Source organism: Peromyscus californicus, unplaced genomic scaffold (genome assembly GCF_007827085.1).
Source record: "Peromyscus californicus insignis strain IS unplaced genomic scaffold, ASM782708v3 Scaffold_24__1_contigs__length_46423439, whole genome shotgun sequence".
NCBI lineage: Eukaryota > Metazoa > Chordata > Mammalia > Rodentia > Cricetidae > Peromyscus > Peromyscus californicus.
Genome location: NW_026294535.1, coordinates 18,669,188 through 18,689,329, shown reverse-complemented (window position 1 = coordinate 18,689,329; position 20,142 = coordinate 18,669,188). Strand labels below are relative to the sequence as shown.

At 35.4% G+C, this 20,142-nt stretch overlaps 1 protein-coding gene across 3 annotated transcripts in view; it reads left to right on the top strand.

The window, feature by feature from the left end:
* Tmtc3 (transmembrane O-mannosyltransferase targeting cadherins 3) overlaps positions 1-20,142 on the top strand; it is a 58,055-nt gene that overhangs the window by 17,853 nt on the left and 20,060 nt on the right. For all 3 annotated transcript variants that reach the window (XM_052753220.1, XM_052753219.1, XM_052753221.1), the window contains 5 exons: positions 2,655-2,770; positions 3,194-3,366; positions 11,710-11,962; positions 17,857-18,005; positions 19,745-19,865. In XM_052753220.1, coding sequence (XP_052609180.1) covers positions 2,655-2,770; positions 3,194-3,366; positions 11,710-11,962; positions 17,857-18,005; positions 19,745-19,865 — 812 coding nt within the window. The remainder of the gene's footprint in view (positions 1-2,654; positions 2,771-3,193; positions 3,367-11,709; positions 11,963-17,856; positions 18,006-19,744; positions 19,866-20,142) is intronic.

Below are 20,142 nucleotides of genomic sequence, written 5' to 3'. Positions count from 1 at the left end.
CTTTTTGAACTTAAAATGAGATAAAATTACAAAAAGAATTTGGTTATGGATTTCTTCATATTTGGAAGGCTTCTACCAGAATTTATCATTTGAATTTTGGGACTTAAGAAATGAAATGAACAGTAGAGATTTCATTGCAATGGGACAATTTTGAGTTTATTCATAGTAATGACCTAGGAACTGTTTTCTGGAATTGGGTTAAAAATGGAACTGTTTAAATGAAGAAATTTATTTCTACCTAGAATCAAGATGCAGTTTTGTGTATGCATATATGCTTTATTAATTGGTGATTCATGAATTGTTTTGTGGAACTGTTTACAGAACTGGTATTGTGTTATAAATGGAACTGTTTAAATGGAAAAGTTTGGGTTTTCTAACTAGGTTTGAGATTTTGCTTAAAAAATTATAAAGAAAAGGGGGAGAGTTAATATTCCTTAGTCTAATTTCAAAAGTTGTTTGAGTGGATTAATGTCATGTTTTTGTTAGTAAGAAATGCAGATGGGGTATATTAAGAGACTGCTTTTAAAGTGTAAAGAGTTTTATTAAGAAACTGCTTTTGGATGTTTTGCTAAGTTTTCAAAGTGTTAATGGTTAGATTGAGAAGATTGCTTTTCAATATGGGTTTGTAGGAATTGTATGAGTTTGGGTTCCTCTAACTAGGTTTGGGATTTTGTTTAAGAAATTATATTTACCCTATTGATATTAATGCACCCTGATTTTGTGGAGTTAAGGAAATATTTAAGTTTGATGTGAATACATCGAAGTTTTTCCTATGTTCTGTTAGCAAGAAAATTCAAATGATTGAGTTAATGTTGTAAGACGGAGAAAATTAACTATATATAGCACCATATATGCTAATTCAAATGGTTCTGTTAAGAGTTTGCTTTGTGTTGTAAGATTGGGAGAATTGTGACTATGTATAGCAATATTTATGTTAACCTGTTAATGGTAATGATGAAGCTAAGGGATTCTTTAAGTTTGTAGTCACCTTAAGAGTTTTTGGCTTAGAAAGGGCTTGAGGCAGCTAAGACCGCTGTGGTCACCTTGGTCCTAATTCAAAAGAGAAATGCCATCTTTATCATCCTCTACTCCCATACTGGGAGGTGTAACAGCTATGGAGATTGCTGTAAGCCATTAATAGTTATTTTTTTATATATTAAGAAAGGGGGACCTGTGGGAGCCCGTTCTTGGGTTCCTCGTGGCTTTACCCAGCAGGTCCGCATAGAGGATGATTAGGACCACGGGCCTGAGTGCAGGTGTCTGGGATGGTCTGCACTTGGCTGTGCTGGGGGAGGGGGTCTTTTGCTCCACCCCTTGGCATCTCTATAAAAACCCTGGGGCAGAGACAGTCGGGGCCGTTGGAATAGGTTCCAGGCCCTCTCGAGGCTATCCTTTATTTTCTATCTGTTTATCTCCGTGATATTCTCTGCAATAAATCCTTCTATCTAATATTTCCTGCTGCTCGCACTCAAGAAAACTCTGGGGAACTGTGGGGGTGGTTGGGTAAACGCCCCACAGGGTATAGTGGTCTGGACTGCTGTCTATGGTCTCTTCGAGTCTGTACCACATCTGTCCAGGCCCTTCTGGCTTTTAGAGTCTCCATTGAGAAGTCAGGTCTGCCTATATATGTTACTTGGCCTTTTTCTCTTGTGGCTCCTAATATTCTTTCTTTGTTCTGTGTGTTTATTGTTTTGATTATTATGTGGCACGGGGACTTTCTTTTCTGACTCAATCTATTTGGAGTTCTGTAAGCTTCTTTTACTTTTATAGGCATGTCCTTTTTTACGTTAAGAAAAACGTCTTCTTTGATTTTGTTAAAAGTGTTTTCTGGGCCCTCGAGCTGGGAATCTTCTCCTTCCTTCTAGTCCTGTTAGTCCTGTTATTCTCAGGTTAGTTCTTTTCGTAGTGCCCCAGATTTCCTGGATGTTTTATGTTGGGAATATTTCACAGAAAGAACCGTTTCTTTGACCAACGTATGTGTTTCTTCTCTCGTATCTTCAGCACCTGAGAGTCTCTCTTCTATCTCCTGTGTTCTGTTGGTGATGCTTGCATCTGTAGCTCCTGTTTGTTTGTTTGTTTTGTTGTTGGTTTTTCGAGACAGGGTTTCTCTGTGTAGTTTTGGTCCCTGTCCTGGATCTTACTCTGTAGCCCAGGCTGGCCTCGAACTCACAGAGATCCACCTGCCTCTGCCTCCCGAGTGCTGGGATTAAAAGGCGTGCACCACCACCGCCCAGCCAGTTACTAATTTTTAAGGAATCTTTACATTCCCACCGCCAACACTGAGAGTGTTCTAGTTCCTCCGTATCTTTGCTAGTACCTGTAGAATTCCAGATAATTTGTCTTCATGTCTGGTTGATTGTTCACTAATTACCGTGTTCAGCCTTGTTAATTTATCCAAATTTATCTTTATTTTAAGAGTTAATATTAGCCTACATAATTTCTTCCACAAAACTCTGTAAATTAAATTATGCATCTTGATATTTTGCTTTGACGATATAGTATAAAAGGTGCACAGTTTTAATGTATCATAAAATATAAGGCATTGGTCAACAAGAAACAAATATTGATAAGAAGTTTTGGAATAATTTAAAATATACTTTTGTGACATTGTAGAACTTCTGTATAGATTTATTTTTTCTACTCTTAAATTGTAGTGTGGACCCCGATTGCTTTGACAGTGCTTTTAGTGGCTGTCGCTACACTGTGTAAAGAACAAGGAGTAACGGTCGTCGGGATTTGTTGTGTGTATGAAGTATTTGTTGCCCAAGGGGTAAGTAAGGGAAAATGTAATTTTTCACTTTCTTTTTCGTGCTAGCTAAGTCAGATTTTAATAACCTAATTCTTTATGTATATCACTACATATAAAAGATTCTGCTTCCTATAAGGATAGCAAAATTTATAAGAAACAAGTGTATTTTGTCTTCTTACCCATCAAAAGATTGTTAAAATGTTATGGCCCCTTCATGTTTTAAGGACTAGAATCTTTAGACAGTTTGTAGAAGTTCCAATGATACTGTGGCAGGGCAGCTCAGTATTTGCAGAGGTTACCAAGATTAGTCTCACTCCTTATCAGTTCCACAAATTGCACTACATTATTTTACAATTGTTCTCACTTTGGTTCTAATTATTTACATTTAGAATTACTGCGTTAACATGATTGGTATTTGTTACTGAAACTGTTTTTTCTTTTCAGTATACTTTGCCGCTGTTATGTACAGTTGCTGGACAGTTTCTCCGTGGAAAGGGTAGTATTCCCTTCTCTATGCTGCAGACACTAATAAAGCTCATTGTCTTGATGTTCAGTACATTGTTACTTGTCGTGGTTAGAGTCCAAGTTATTCAGTCACAACTTCCAGTGTTTACAAGGTATGAAATTCTTCATTTTTTCCATTCTGTTTTTTGACTTAAGACTTTAAGTCATCATTAATGCTCCAGAAGGTCTTTAGTTTATACTTAATTTTTCAACAGCTTTACTGAGATCTCAATATACTCATAAAGTTACGTATACTATTTAGAATAAACATTTTTTTCTGGCATATATGTTTACAGTCGTGCTTGAAACCTCTAAAGCAAAGATTGTAATAGTATTGCCTTCATGTCCTGAGTGATTTTTATCTACTTTATGAAATAATGCTGAGAGAAAAATGTTCAAGCCTCTGACTAGCCTTGTCAGTTTGTCTATTTCTCCTTGCAATTCTGGTAATTTTTAATTCATGTGTTTTTTTTTAAGCCACAAAACATATAAGATTGTTGTGGCATCTTGATGAATTAATCCCTTTATCACTATGAAATGGGCTTTTTGAATCATCTGTTCAGAAGTGAACTGTTTTCTGTTAATGCAGGCTGTCCGGCAATCTTTTTGCTGTGATGTAATGTATATATATTTTCTAGCACTTTACTGTTTTCCTGTCTCTCTGCCTTAATGAAGATTTCTTATAGAGTATATTACAATTGGATCTTTTTTGTCTTTTCAATCTTCTAGATGAGGTGTTTTATCCATTTACTTTTAATATAATTGTTGATATATGTAATGTAAATCGATAATGTTATGATTTTTCTCTTTGTTTCATTAATGCAATAAATCCACAGAAATCTGCTTAAGGCATATTACGGAAATTTATTAGGGTAAATTGAGGAAATATACTCACAAATACAGAACAGAGTAGACAGCTAAAGTCCTGATCTGACCAGGAGCAATCCACCTGGCAGTTCACTCACACCAGGAAGCAGGCAGCAGGGAGAAGGGGCTCATGATCCTTCTCCCTTACTTTTTAAGAGGTCACATACAATGACAAGAATCACCGCCTCTTTCAGGCCCTATAGCCCAAGGTCATGGGCGGAGCAAATACTACTACATTCCCCTTTTTGTCTAAATAAGAAGGTTCTAAACTTAATGCAAACTATTGATTACCAAGTGTTGTCCAGGAAAAACAAGGGGTAATACATAAACAAAAATGGAACTACAACCAACAAGAACAACATCAAACAAGAAAGACATGCTAAATGTCCAGAAATGTCCAGATCATAGGTAAATGGCAAATTACCAAGATTATTCCAATAGCTGTCCTATCTTGAAGATTCTAACTCTAGTACTTAATATGTTCTAGCTGAGATACGAGAAGATTGTAACTGTAACTATCTAGTCTTCATCAAAGACCTGAGAAGGAAGATAATACCTGAGAAAATGGAAAATGCAAGCAAGCAATTTCCGAAATTATTTCAAGAATAGACAGAGACAGCTGGCAGCCTGGGTAGTCACCTAAAGTTTCTCAGCATTGTTGGGGCATCCAATTTGGCTACAGGCCTAGACTATTTGACTGACTATTTTCAGAAGCTGGAATTTTAAAATAACCATCTTACCCTGTCTTGGCAGAGTTCAGTAGTCACTTTTCCTTGTGTCCTGCTTGTCCGGAAAGGACAGCATTCATACTGTCAGCAGTCAATGCAAGGGCATTTCTTTGTCCAGCAGGTCATTTTATACCAAGAAGAAGACAAAATTCCAAACAGAAATGTCTTAGTAACCCAACATTCTCTCGGGATCAGATCAGTGCTGCCAGAAGCAATCATGTGTCGTGTCAACAGAATTCTAAGTTATCAAAACATTTAAATGCCATATTCTCTAGGTCAATAAAGTGTTTGAAGATTACCTATCCATCTGACAATTGTTTCTGTAAATCTGGAGACCCTAACTAACATAACTATAGAAATGACAAGCAAGGGTGACTATAGTTCTGTAAGTCTTATCTGCCTGAGTAACCTAAGGACGAAGGCTACACATTAACAAGATAAACAATCTGACCTCAAAATTGTGGCAATACACAAAATATCTTAAACAGAGGTAGAAATGTGTAGTGCAGTATGCAATATGACAATATTCATAATATGTATCAATACATAAAATATCCTAAACAGAGGTAAAACATACATGCAGTATGATACATATAATATTACATTTGTATCAGTATACAAAATATTTCAAACAAGAGTAGAAATATATGTACAATACAACAAATATAGTTTTGTATTTGTATCAATATACAAATTATCTTAAATAGGAATATAAGAATAGTTTGCATTTGTATCAAATATACAAGAATCTATATCAGTGTAAATTATCCAAGGCTGATAGTTTGCTACATCAGTTTACTAGTAGATATAATAATCTGCCTTAATATACTATATCTACTATCCCCCTTTTTCTTTTCTAAAGGAGATACTGAGTCTAAATTTTATTGTTCCACCGCCAACCCTATAACCATAACCCTGAAAAAAATGAAAACTTTGGGAGAGGGGCATCGTTTTCTTAGAATTGCTTCCTGCTGTTTAGGGGCAACAGTATCTCTGTGGGTCCTGTAAGAAAGTTAAGATAGTTTGGTCTCAATAGCACTAGCTATAGAATCTGCAGCCAGTCTCAGAGTAATGGGTAAGGTTGTCTGAGATTCTGACTAGAAGTAGTATAATGGACCATCTCATCTTTGAACTGTCCTGAGGAATTATTAGTCCAAGGCTGATCACTGAGTAATGTTCTTAGGCACAATGACATCCTTCTGGACTGAGTAGAGTCATCTTCCTTCTGGAGACTTCAGAGATTGCAATTGGAAAGACCTATTTTTCATTGTGGAAAACTTGAACATTATTAATATCAAAATGGAAAGTTTGGATTTAAGGTGATTTAAGGAAAGATTTCCGGAAATCAAGGATAAGCATGGGAAGAAGTAGAATCTTGACAACAATGGTCCCAAATTATTGGTTTTCTTATGTCTTACACCAGTTGGCTTCTGATATGAGACAGAATTTCCTAATTTTTCTTTTAGTGATGTGCTTGGGTTTAGAGAAGGAGAAAGCTACATTCCAACTCCAAAGCCAGCTTGATTTATAATTGAATCGGGACCACAGCTGTTCTAGGGTTAAAGAGATATTGATGTTAGGCATTAAGGTATTACCCTGTAGAGTATATTGGTAGCAATAGGTCCTTCCTTTATGAGGTAGAAGTCTTGGTGTCCAGGGCCTTATGATTTCTTGAAAATGGGTATTTCTGTTATCCTGTAAAGACAAAAAACAGAACGCTGCCCCAACTCCTGTTTTTTGAGTTTTTCTTACAACTTGTAGAGTTGTCACATCGGTAGATGAATTGTTACTTCTCATCAAGGGCTTTCTCCTGTTCAAAGCAAATTTTTACTAATTTTGTTGGAATCCATGGCTCTTCTTCTGCAGAAACAAAAGCAAAACCCATTCTCCAACATAAGATGTATCCAGGTTTCTATTCTGAGGTCAACACATCTTTGAAGTAAACCGGTTGGTTTAGCTCAGGAGTTTTTCTGTTGTCCAATGTTTCTCCACAGCTGTTGTCCCTTTCTCATCAGCACTGAGAAAATTCAAAGTTAATTAAGCATTATATAATATATTTCTAGGGGTGATTGCTACCTCTTTCTGTTTATTTAGCATATCTTTTGAAGTTTGATTGGATCTTTCTATGACTTCTTGGCCTGTGGGATTGTTATTAAACCTCTAATATGCTTTATATTATAATACACACAAAAAAAACTGTCTCATTTTATTTGAGACATATGCTGGAGTATTGTCACTCTTAATTTGTCCAGATATTCCCAGGATGGCCACCACAACTTCTAATAGGTAGAAGGAGGCCTCAAAATACCAAATGTTTTAACTGTGGTTATCAAGAAGGTCATATAAGAAGAAATTGTACACAGGGTGCTTCTAGAAGCAATGCTTCTTCTAGAAATAATCAAGACAGGAGACCCCAACCTTTTGGATTATGCAGAATATGTGGCAAAGGCCGACATTGGACCAATTAATGCAGATCAACAAGGGACATACTAGGCAACCCTTTACCAGTGGGAAACACCTCAGGCCCTCATATCAAACGTAGTCCAAACATTTCCAATCACTGTTGAGGAAATTCCTCCCCAGGAAATTAAATAACCCAGTGCCTAATGTAAAGAACAATACTGCACTGGATAATAGAACAACTTTGATAGATGGATCAAAAATGAAAAAAAAAAAAACCACCATAAAACAAACATTTTGACAGCTTCCATAAATGAACAAAGACCAAAGCTTAGAGTGCAAATTAGCAACATTGTCCTGGAAGGACTAGTGGACACAGGTGAGGATGTTACTATAATTACACCAAAATCATGGTGTCCAAATTGGCCTCTTCAAGAGGTAGATGTCAAAGTTTTAGGGATTGGAACCCTATCTCAGATAGAACAAAGTTCAAGATGGGTTGAATGCATAGGACCAGAAGGACAAAGAGGAAGACTGAAGTCATATGTGGCAAATGTAGCTGTGAATCTTTGGGGCTGAGATCTGTTACAACAGTGGAATACCCAGATTAAAATTCCTCCAATCTCAGAAGTAGAATATAGGCCAATTCATGTTTCTGGGAATAATATTATAAGATAGCATAAAAATCAGCCACCAATCATTCAGGCTGTACATAAACGGAGCACAACTGTCATTGAACTCTTAGACGTACCACTATATCTCATCTCCTCTACATCTGTCTCCCAAAGATCAACCTCTGTGCATTTTGCATATAGCTTCCTTATCTATACATTCTTCTTTGGAAGAATTCAAAATAAATCTCTTATATTAAATTTTGGTATTATTTACAGTGCTTTTTATTCCATTGTTGTATCAACACTTTCCTACTGTGCCATTATTACTTTTCCATGAAGGATCTTATTTGACATGTCCTGGTTTATGAGCAACAAATTCCTTCAACTTTTATTTCTAGAAATATCTTTATTTCACTTGTGCTTTTAAAAAATACTTTTACTCAGTTGAGAACATTATCTCAGCTCTTCCCATGAGCTGCTCAAAAGTTGGCTTTACTACCATCTGGCATGCATTGGTTTTATAGGCTGTCTCAAAATTTGAAGAAATAATGTATTTTGTTTTATTTTCTTTTTAGATATGCTTTTCTACACAGATGTGCACTCAGACATGCCTTTCTTATGTCTCCCATATTTCTACATGTTCTTTTATGTTTTGTGGTCTTTAGTTGTACGTTCTATCGTGTATGATTCTTCTTGGTGTGTTTGTGTTGTGTAAATTTTCTTGTCATTGTGAGTTGTATTTATTAGTCACATACCTGGTAATTTTTGAATGGATGCAAAGCATTAAGAGTGCATTGATATATTCCCATAAATATTCTTGAGGTTTGTTCTGGCATATATTTTAGTTCTTTAAAGTTGTATTATCTTTTAATTTTTGCTTTTAAATTTTATGTGTGGAACCATAGTAAGCCTTAGGATAGGAATTGCTTTGCTTTACAGGAGCTTTCTGACTACTCTACCTTGGAACTAAACTATGAAAATTTCTACCTACCTGCTAAGTAACTATCCTCCAGACTGTTTTAATTAGTAGATCTTATCTCTGATGTTTTTTCTAGACATTCTTTCCTGACTGTTAGTTTTTCTGTAACAGCTATAGCAAAAGAAACTGCAAACTAGATAACCTAAAAACAACATACCCGCCGCCTGGCTTCTGGTAGTTGCTGGCAATCTTTGGCATTCCTTAACTTGTAGCTTCCTATACAAGTTTGCTCCATTTTTATATAGCCTTGCCTGTCTGTTTATCTTCACCTTGTAAAGGGCACTGAGTAATTGGATATAGTGCCCACTCTAGTGTGACTATCTTAAGAAATTAAAATCTGCATTCTGTGGTTGCCTATTGTAACATTACCTTTTTTCCCACTTAATCATAGTAAAAATTTAAAATGAAATTTAAACTGGTCCCCCATAAATTGTAAGTAATTGGTATTACATGAAATAATTGAGGAGGAAAAAAAAACAACCACATAGTGGCGTTTTATCCATAATAGTACATTACAAGTTATGGCTGGAAATTTTTTTTTCTTATTCAGATTCACAGAATAGATTATAAAAAAAAAATTTCAGATTATTATCTAAGCCAAAACATTTGTAGTATTTTCCTGTTATTAGTCATTCTCAGCATTTTTGTTGTTGTTGTTTTTAAGAAGTAATTTTAGCTTATCTTTTACCTGAGTCTATCTGTCACCAACTAAACTCATTTAGGGATTGGAAAGAGATTGAATTATGTTTTTCTTACTCTTAGTTTTAATAATTTTGTTCTGTGTATCAGTCATTCTGAGAAATTATTTATGCATGTGCTATGTGAGTACTTATTTGGTATGTATTGCATATAAATAAATTTTTCAAAATAAAAGCTTTTAAAACTATGCTTATAAATTAGATTTTATTATATTGCCCTGAGAAATTGATTTTGTGGTTTGGTTTGCTTAAATATTAATTCTTTAAATCAAGTATTCTAAGCTGTTCACTTTTAAAAATGAATAGTGTTTCCTCTAAAGAGGAGAAAGCTTCAAGTTCAGTTCTGCCTGTTTACTTCCAGTTCAAGTTCTGACTCTAAAGACGTTACTTTTCATGTATAGCCAACTATAGAACTTCTAAATGACACTGTTTGGTCAAGCACTATTGATTTTTTTCTCAACCATTTGATTCTTTTCAAAATAAATCACCTGAAATAGGATAGAGGTTGATGCTTAATTCATTTTAAAACAACAAACTGTGTTCTTAAGGACTATATATAAATAAATTAAATTTAGTATTTGGATTCAAAACCAAATATGTAAACATAATCCTTTGTCATATACTTATTTTTAAAAATTTTACTTAATTTGTAAAAAAAAATTAGACTGTCGTAATTAACTTCATAGTCAATATATCATGATTTAAAGAAAACTAAATGTGAACATGTTAGTATTTACTAGGAGAAAAATTAGAACACAAAATGCTGAGTGAGCTTACATGTTAAATACTTTGTATTAGAAATGTGATTTTCAGCCGGGTGGTGGTGGCGCACGCCTTTAATCCCAGCACTCGGGAGGCAGAGCCAGGCGGATCTCTGTGAGTTCGAGGCCAGCCTGGACTACCAAGTGAGTTCCAGGAAAGGCGCAAAGCTACACAGAGAAACCCTGTCTCGAAAAACCAAAAAAAAAAAGAAATGTGATTTTCATTTTTATTTCAAAGCAGGAAGAAAGCTCTAAATGATGCAGCTTTGTAGTCAAAGTACAAAGACAAATTTTCCCTAGGAATCATAAATTTTATCAGTATTTAACCCTAACTTTTGATTCATATAGAACAACATTGCTAGATATTCTAGAAGCTTCCATACAACAAATAAATCTCAAGCTCATACAACTTTTTTATGACCTTTAATTTGAAAGTCTTGATTTATTGAAAGTACTTTTACAGGTTGTCAGAATTATTATTCATGTCTGGATTGTTCTAATAATTACTGAAAAGAGCTGACCTGATTTCACTTCAGGCAGTTCTCCCTTAATACTATTTCTCTCATCTAAACAGTTTTTCGGTTAGGCAGTTTGATTGAGATTTTGAATTAGACAGCAAGTTTCTAAGGTATCTATAACATATTTTTACTCTTTAAAAAACGATTTATTTTTACTGTGTGTGTGTGTGTGTGTGTGTGTACCACATGTGTGCAGGAATGAGCAGAGGCCAGAAGAACATGTTAGCTCTCTTGGGACTGGAGTTGCAGGCAGTTATGAGCCCCCAGCATGGGCGCTGGGAACCAAACTTAGGTCTCTGCAAGAGCAGCCACTACTCCTAACTGCAAAGCCCCAAAGTATTTACTCTTGTGTTGCACATTAAGTAATTGTGTATTAGCTATATATTTAATAAGTAAAATTGGTATCTAAAAAGTGGGGTTTGAGACGACTGAGCTTGCTCAGTAGGTAAAGGTGCTTGCCACCAAAGCTTAGTAGTTCAGTTCCCAGGAACCCCCATGATGGAAAGAGAACTGAGTCACAAGCGGTCCTCTGACTTCCTCGTGTGTGTTAATTGTGTCATTCCCATGCCCTTACTTACACTCATTCTCCCACTCCCTTTTTCTCTCCCCTAATTAAAAAAAAAAATTTAAATCCTGCAACATTTAGACTGGGAGCTGTTGTTTGTTATTTATTTAGTACATGTATATGTAATCGCCATACTTGAAAAACTAAGACAGGAGGATCCTGAGTTCAAAGTTAGCATAAGTTATGTAAATAATAACCATGTCTCAAAAAACCACCAGCTGCGTTACAGCTCAGTATAGAGTGCTGGCCTATCCAGTGTGGTGGTCTCAATCCTCAGCACTGGGGGAAAACGTTTTTTAATACCTTGTTTGTTGTTGTTTGTGCAGGTTTGATAATCCAGCTGCCGTAAGCCCAACCCCTACACGACAGCTCACTTTTAACTACCTCCTTCCTGTGAACGCTTGGCTTCTGTTGAATCCTTCAGAACTCTGCTGTGATTGGACCATGGGGACAATACCACTCATAGAGTCATTTCTAGATATTCGCAATCTCGCCACTTTTGCTTTCTTTTGCTTTCTGGGGGCTTTGGGAATATTCAGTCTCCGATACCCTGGTGATTCCTCAAAGACTGTCCTAATGGTAAGAAATCTTAACTTTTCAAATTATGTTGCATTCGGTTGGTTCCATGCGACATTATCTGTAACTTATCCAATGTGTGCTTCTAGAAGTATAATTCTTTGTTGATCATTCTCAATGTATGAACATATGTTACATTGTCCTTATTAATTAAATGAATAATGGAATTATTTTACAGGTATATTTTAGCATGCACAAGCAGCTATATAAAACAGAAACTAATATTTTTCTAATGTGATGGAAACAATGAAATCACAGTCAGATCCCTTTGTCATTCATTTTCTTTCTCTACATTTCTTATTCACATTTAAAAAAAAAATGATTATATTGTATGCTTGCTTCCCTGGCATTGTGAATAGTGTCATGCAGTATGCAGCTAAAGCAATAGAGACTTTAAGTCCTGTTAACAAGATTTTAATTGCTCCCTGAGTGGGACTATGTCTAGAGACCTCTGATTATTTCAAAGTTTATGTGTGTTTGTATGTGTATGTGTGTGTGTATGTGTGTGTGCGTACTCATTTTGATAATTTCCTCCTTCAGTCTTGACTTTGCAGGATTTATTTTTCCTCACTCTTTTTTAATTGTTAAAGGTAACATTTTCTTTAGCATTTACTGTACGGTAGAAAGTATTTTAATATTTCACAAGTACATTGTTCCTGGCTAGCACCCCTAGACTAACATTTTGTTCGGTATAAATTTATGAATTGATTGCAACTGTGATAAGAGGAGCTCTCAGGTCCTTATTTCCAGAGAGTTTGCAGTCTAAGAAACTTGTGACAAATGGCTAACATACAGAAAAAAATTGAAAGAATGCAGAGTGTAGGAAAAAGATCTGTTGGCTTTTATACTCAAACGTGCAAGTGTGTATCTTTAAAACATCCTATTGGAGTTTTTGAACAGTACTTTGAACTTCAGAAGAAATGCTTAGGCTTCGCTTAGTCTGGAGGTACTAATTGAAACCAGAGGATAGATAGATAGGTGCATGGGCTTGGGGGTGGGGCAGCTGGGAGAAGCCTTTCTCAAACAGGCCTTTACCAGTTTTCTATAGGCTTAATATCATTCAAGTCACATAGAGGGCCACTCAAACTTAGGGATGCTGTACCTTTCTTAGGGTTAATTCTCTCCTAGAAAATAGTTAACATAACTGAGTAGTGTAAAAGAAGCTGAACTACTACTGAATTCTGAAAGAACTCCATATTTAAATTAACAATCTAGGTAGGATACAAACTCCCAAAAACAGGCAAATGTTTTAGGAAAGAGTGACTGGTTGACTTTAACAGGCATTGTTAAACATAAAAATGAGATCTATTTGAAAATGTTGGATTTGACAAGGTATCACTGAAGCAGTTTTACTGGAACATGAGAAAAATGAGAGCTAGTTCATATTAGATAGACCATTGGTTGATACTTAAAAAGCATTTCATTTGTGTTGTGGACTTTTTAGAAACAAAGATATCACTAATGGGTTGCCTTTGTAATTTCAGAATTATTTAGTTGAACCGTTAAGTGGCTTTAAAGCAAGTGGTTGTAACCACAGCTTTAAAAATTTTGTCCCACAATTGTTTTATGGGTAAGGGATGTAATAAATGGGGAGACAGGTACACAAAATGATATCTAAGGTTCCAGAGGCAACAGGTTTAAATTTAGGTATGCTGACTAGATTTATGTAGAAAGCCATTGAATAAGTAAGAAAGTGGGTAACTAGTAGGTTTGTGAAGATCAGCAGAATACCTAGCAAAAATGTGGTTTCAGTTGGACGGGTAAATTCACTGTTCTGTTACATGAAGGAAATGAAGAAGCAGCAATGTCAACGTTGGTGAGGTTAGTTAGTAAAGGCAGATGAGAGTTGTTTCTCTTTTGTTCTGTGTTTTTTAGTCCTCACCCTTTAGCTTTCCCTCCATAAATTAGAAACAATGGTTTCCTGATAAAAACATGGGTGAGAAGTTTGATAAAAGCAGTCAAGATTCAAAACAATCAAAGAGAATGGAATTATACATAGCAGGGAAACCTAGAAAGCCTGAGGAGTCTGGGAGTGATCTGAAGTTGGTGACCTTGAACTTATGATGATATGAATTTTGTCAGTCCAGTCTTAATACTTTTCCTAAGAGTCCATTGCTGCTTAAGTAAATTCACACAAAATAAATATATTTACTTTTGAACTTGTGCTAAAAGGACAGTTGAAAGATAGGAGACTCCAAGTTTAGCAAATAAAAAGATATAGGCAGATAGATTAAAAAAATAAAAGCAATGAAATAAATTTACTTAATGATTTACTTAAGTTATATGTTATTTCATATATGTAAAAGAAAAATTATGCCCTTGGACATAACTGTTTTGCATATACTCTTAAGTCATGCTAATTTTCTTAAATGTTGACTTTTCTAAAGATGTCAGAAGAAGCAGGACAAGAAAGTAGTGCCCAAAGACAGATTCCATATTAGGTATATATTAAGATATTAAATATATATCAACAACATAATGCAAGAGTTGTTTGTCCCCATTTTTGCTTATAAGGAAGTATTCTCAGGATGATTGAATAGTTTATATTACAAAAGAATTAAGTTTGGGATTTATCTTTAAACTCTTGGCTCTTGCCACTAATACCCCTATTTTTTTTTATTGTTTAGATTTTTTTTTCTTACATATGAATATTTTGCCTTCATCTCTGTCTGTGTACCATGTGTGTGTGCCTGGTGCTTACAGGGCCCAGAAGAAGGCATTGGATCCCCTAAGACTGGAGTTACAGACAGTTGTGAGCTGCCACTGAGGGTATTATGAACTAAACCCAGGTTCTTTTGAAGAACAAGCTCTTTTAACTGCTAAGCTATTTCTCCGGCCTATAATATTTTCTCAAAAGGACTTTCTATTATTAGCAGAAGAAAACTATAGGCTAATCATAGTTAGCAAGATTGGCATACATTAAATAGTACTTCATTAATTAAGATTTCTAAGTAATCATTAAAAAGACACAGTCAGACTTTGAGTGATCATTTTCCTTGTTTCTGTAATTTAGTCATTAATGTAGCTAAATAGCTTTACTCTATGTGGTTGTTTTATTAATCATGTGTCTCTAGGAAATGAGAAGTAAAAAAAAATCCTTAATAGTTTGTGCTTTGATTTTTTTAAATACTGAAATTTCAGACCAGTTAATTGATGTGATGCAGCTTCATCTTCATCTCATTAATGAAGTATAAGAAAAGAGACGGCCCTTCCTCGGGTCCTTTCGAAAGCTTCAGATTTCTGAAACTGAAGCATTAAATTGCATATTCAAGTAAGTCCTATAAAACAAAACAGGGGCCTAGGGATGTAGCTGACTGGACAGGTTGCTCTGCTGATGTGCATGAGGCCCTAGGTGAAGACAGGAAGATCAGAAGTTCAAGGTCATCCTTGACAACATAGCAATTTCAAGGCCAGCCTAAGCTACAAGAAATCCTATCTCAAAAACAAAATTAAAAAAAAAAGAGAGAGAGAGAGAGAAGGGAAACAAAATACGGAAGCAAATGTCCACAGCTACAAGTCCTAAGCCATCAAATTTAAATCCTCCCATGTTATTTATATGCTTAGTCATGGGTCGCTTTATAGTCAAGAAGCCACATATCATCCCATTTTCTGAAGGACAGGAAATCTGAATATCCTCACGTTTTTCTCAGTATGCAATGCTACCATTTTAGTGATTGCTTTAAAGAATAAAATCTACTGATTTAAAGGGACAGTTTTATTTTTACATGCATAGTATAAACCTCTTTTTAAACATGTAACTCATTAGAATTCCAAGAGGGCTGGAGAGATGGCTCAGAAGTTGAAAGCACAGCTGCTCTTCCAGAGGACCCAGATTCAATTCCCAGCGCCCGTATTGTAGTTCACAAAGATGTGTACATCCGTTCTCAGGGCATCTGATACCCTCTTCTGACTTCTGTAGGCACAGCACAGATACACATGCAGGCAAAACACCCACACACCTAAAATAAAAATAATAATAAAAAAAACACCGTTTAGAAAGATCTTCTTTGAAAAAAGAATATTATACAAACTATAGAACCAGAATATTATACAAGTTTTAGAACCAGAATATCTACAAGCTATAGAACCAGACGTCCATGTCTAATCTAAACCATACCTTACTTCAATCTTTCAGACTCCAGTATTATGGGGTTTCTTGTAGTAGTGTTCTAGAAACCAACGTTTTTGTCTGTTACCAACCTTGGTGATTTTGTTTTCCTGAAAAATCTATTGACATTTTCTCAGCTTACTGTTACCACATGCACAAAAATGGGGTGTGTAAGGTTTTTTCTTCTTTTTCATTTCTTTCTTCCTGTGTAACAAAAGTTTATGTCCCTTGACCAACATCTCCCCAGACGCCTCTGCCTCACTCTGGTAAACACCATTCTGTTCTCAGTTTATGACATTACTTTTTTTTGTTTTTGTTTTTGTTTTGCTTTTTTGTTTTTTTTGTTTTTTTCAAGACAGGGTTTCTCTGTGTAGCTTTGCGCCTTTTCCTGGAACTCACTTGGTAGCCCAGGCCGGCCTCGAACTCACAGAGATCCGCCTGGCTCTGCCTCCCGAGTGCTGGGATTAAAGGCGTGCGCCACCACCGCCCGGCTGACATTACTTTTTTATAGTCCATATACAAATGAAAGTATCAGGAGTATGGCATATTATATAATGTCCAGCACTTTCATCCCTGTTGCAAATAGCAAGAGTTTCTTCCTCCTTTTAAGGCTAAATAGGATTTTCTTGTGCATATATGCCCTATTTTATCTTTTCATCCATCTGCCCATCACTAAGTTGGTTCCATTTGCTGGCTATTCTGAACCGTGGTGCAAGAATGGAAGGGTAGATATGTTACAGTGTGTGGGTTTCCTTCTTTTCGATATAAACTAGTGGGATCGCTGGATTGTATGACTCTTTTTAATATCTTGAGGCATTCCCATCCTGTTGCATGTAATAACATTGCTAATTCAGTATTGGTGAAATTATTAAGGCCATTCCATGTAGTTAAAAGGGAGATTTATTTAGTGGCATAACTTACAAATGAAGGGATAGGTAGGTTGCAGGCAGGATCTGGTAAAGATGCAGCGCAGTCCGGCAGAGTTCTCTGGAGAACTCTGCTCTGTCTATCTCCAGCATCCAGGGTCCAGGAAACGAGAACGCAGAGCATCCGGATCTCGGGTCTTCAGGGCCCTCTCTTGGCCCCGCCTTGTAGGCGTGATAGTTACCAAAGCCTCAATGGGGGTTGGAACTTCCAGACCAAAGCTGGAATGGCTACCCGCTACAATTCAGTTCCTATCATTAAGTATGCATTGGTTAACATTTCTCTACATTCTTCTCAACACTTGCTTTCTGTTGTCTTTCTGACAATGGCACTCTAACTCTGACGGAGTTCATTAAACTTTAAGTTTGCATTTCTCTGATGATTAGTAATATAGAGCATTTTTCATACAGCTCTTGGTTGCTCGTATGTCTTCTCTGCCCATTTTTTTTGAATTTTTTACTATTTTTCAAAATACTCTTTTAAAAAGTAATTTAAATAAGTGAACCTTGGTAGTAAACTTAGCTAAAAGTTGTATTTCTCACAGAACAAGTGAAGTATTGCTAATTATGTTTTCATATCTCCAATGCTGTAAAAGGTTCAGAGTCTAATTTCAAATGATAACTCATAAAGTCTGTAGGCAGCCTCCCAAAGTAAATCCTGTAAATCAAAAACTTCCTTCTTATCTTGCTGATGTACATACTAATGTTTATTACTACCCGTGTTGCCTTTATGTTCATTGTTCATGGTAGTATTATCTAAAATATTCTACAAACTCATTTACTCAAAATAAATTATAAAAGCTTTTATTGTTTGTCATCTGTGTATTTTTTTAATTTAATGTGCTATCTTTTTTTTTTCATTCTAGGCACTTTGTTTAATGGCATTACCATTTATTCCTGCATCCAACCTTTTCTTTCCTGTTGGATTTGTTGTTGCTGAGCGAGTATTATATGTTCCTAGCATGGGGTTCTGTATTTTAGTAGCTCATGGATGGCAAAAAATTTCAAACAAAAGGTGAATTAAATGCTAGTTTGTCTGATATTATTAAATTTAGAATTAAAAACATTAAAATTTAATGTGTTAGTGTGTTAGTCTGTATGTAGTCCAGTTTTCTAAGCCATACTTTTAGTCTTTTCATCTTGATAGCTGTAATTCAAGTTAGAAAAGCTCTTCACCACCTACTCCCTCTGTGTTCTCTATATAATTTATATTACAGCCCAAGACGACCATCTGAGTCAGACCCAAGTGAAACAATGACACTGTTGTTGAAACTCAGGCCCAAACGACCATTCCCACTTTCATATGCAGTGACTAAGATATGGCCATCCTATTAGTCATACTGAGTCTGGGTGTGTCTAAAAGGTACTTAGCAAGCATTCCTAATTTTCTATCGCCATCTTCATTATAAAGTAATGTAGGTTTCTGTGGTGCTTTAACAGTTAAGGAACAGGATGCTTAGAAGCTGCCATAACCAAAGGGATTATGTACATTTAATATACCAATAAATGATACTAATTTTGATTTACAGCTGACTCTCTACATCAATCTTAGCATCCCTTGCATATTGCCTCCTCTTATATCCAGTTAAGACTTTTATTTAAAAATTATTTCCATGGTTTTTATAAACTTATCCCCCACCTCATTATCTTATGTAAGTTCTAGCTCAGAAGCTTCATACTATATCCATTCTTTCAATATTTCCCTTTTTTTCTGCATTTTGCATCTAACCTCTTTTGACACACATGCACTCAGTAAACTGTCCTATTTAGTTTCACAATTATCAGCCATATCTATCAAACCTTTCTTGTAATTTCTACCAGTGTATCCAGTTGTTATCGTCACCAATTTTTAGGGCCTACTATGTGCCAAGGATTATTCATGATAGACATTTAGAATTATTTTCTCATTTAATCTTAACACACCTGCCCTCCTGTGCAAATGTGAAAATTGAAGCTCATGCAAGTTACCTGAATTGCCCGAAGTCATGCATCTAGTAAACAAAATTGTTAATTACAGTTTACATTGTAATTCTTCCAGTGATGCTATCTGATCCATATTATCTTGTTCTGCCTAAGTGGATCTGTCGAAATGTAAGCTATTGAACCATGTTAGAGATCCAAAGCACAGACAGTCTCAAAATATTAACTAAGTGAGATAATAGAGATTGACGTAATCCTCCTGTTATAAGTGAAGAATCAGATGTCAACAATTAGCCTAAAGTTTTGGGATTGGCGTCTGTTTATAGATTTTCCTCTGTTTTTTAACAGACAGTTCTGACCTTAAAGTATAAATAAAAATAATCAAAGACTAGAAGAGCAATGTATTAGAAAAAAATTGCATTTGTACCAATATGTGTAGACTTTTTACATATCATTGTCCCTTAACAGTAAACTATTAACTCTTGCACAGTCATTAAGCATTGTTTAAAATATATAGGAAAGTTGTGTAGGCTCTGCAAATGTTTACCATCTTAGATGAGGACTTGAGCATCCTCAGACTTTGCTGTCCTATGGGAATTTTGTAATAGATCTACAAACCCAAAGACTGAATAAAATATCAGTGAAGTCTCAATTGGAAGGCCATATTTATAATATTTAATTTGGGGGTGTTGTGCTTTCTAATTGTGGAAGTTGTTAGAATGAATTCAAAATGATAATTTGGAGATGTTTAACATATTTGTTACCTCTTCTAAGATGTAAAATGCTTTTGGTAATGAAGACAGTACTTTTTTTCTTCTTATATCTTTTGAACAGTGTATTGAAAAAACTCTCTTGGATTTGTCTGTCCATGGTGATATTAACCCATGCCCTGAAAACACTCCATAGGAATTGGGACTGGGAGTCTGAATATACATTGTTTATGTCAGCATTAAAGGTAAAGTATTATTACTCAGAGGACAGGAAAGTATGTCTTTGTGAAACCGTTTTACTATACTTTTAGGCAGACATTTACTTCCATTTTAGCCAAGAAGCAATAAATTGTTTTTATATAATATATACTATAACCAACTCCCTAAGTACTATTTAATTATATGTCAAAAGAATATATAAGTAGTTCTGTGAATGGTATACTAAATTCTTGTGAAAGTCACATGGCAAAATTTTTACGTAGAAAACTATGTCTTCTTAGTTCTTAGGTGCACAGTTTTTAC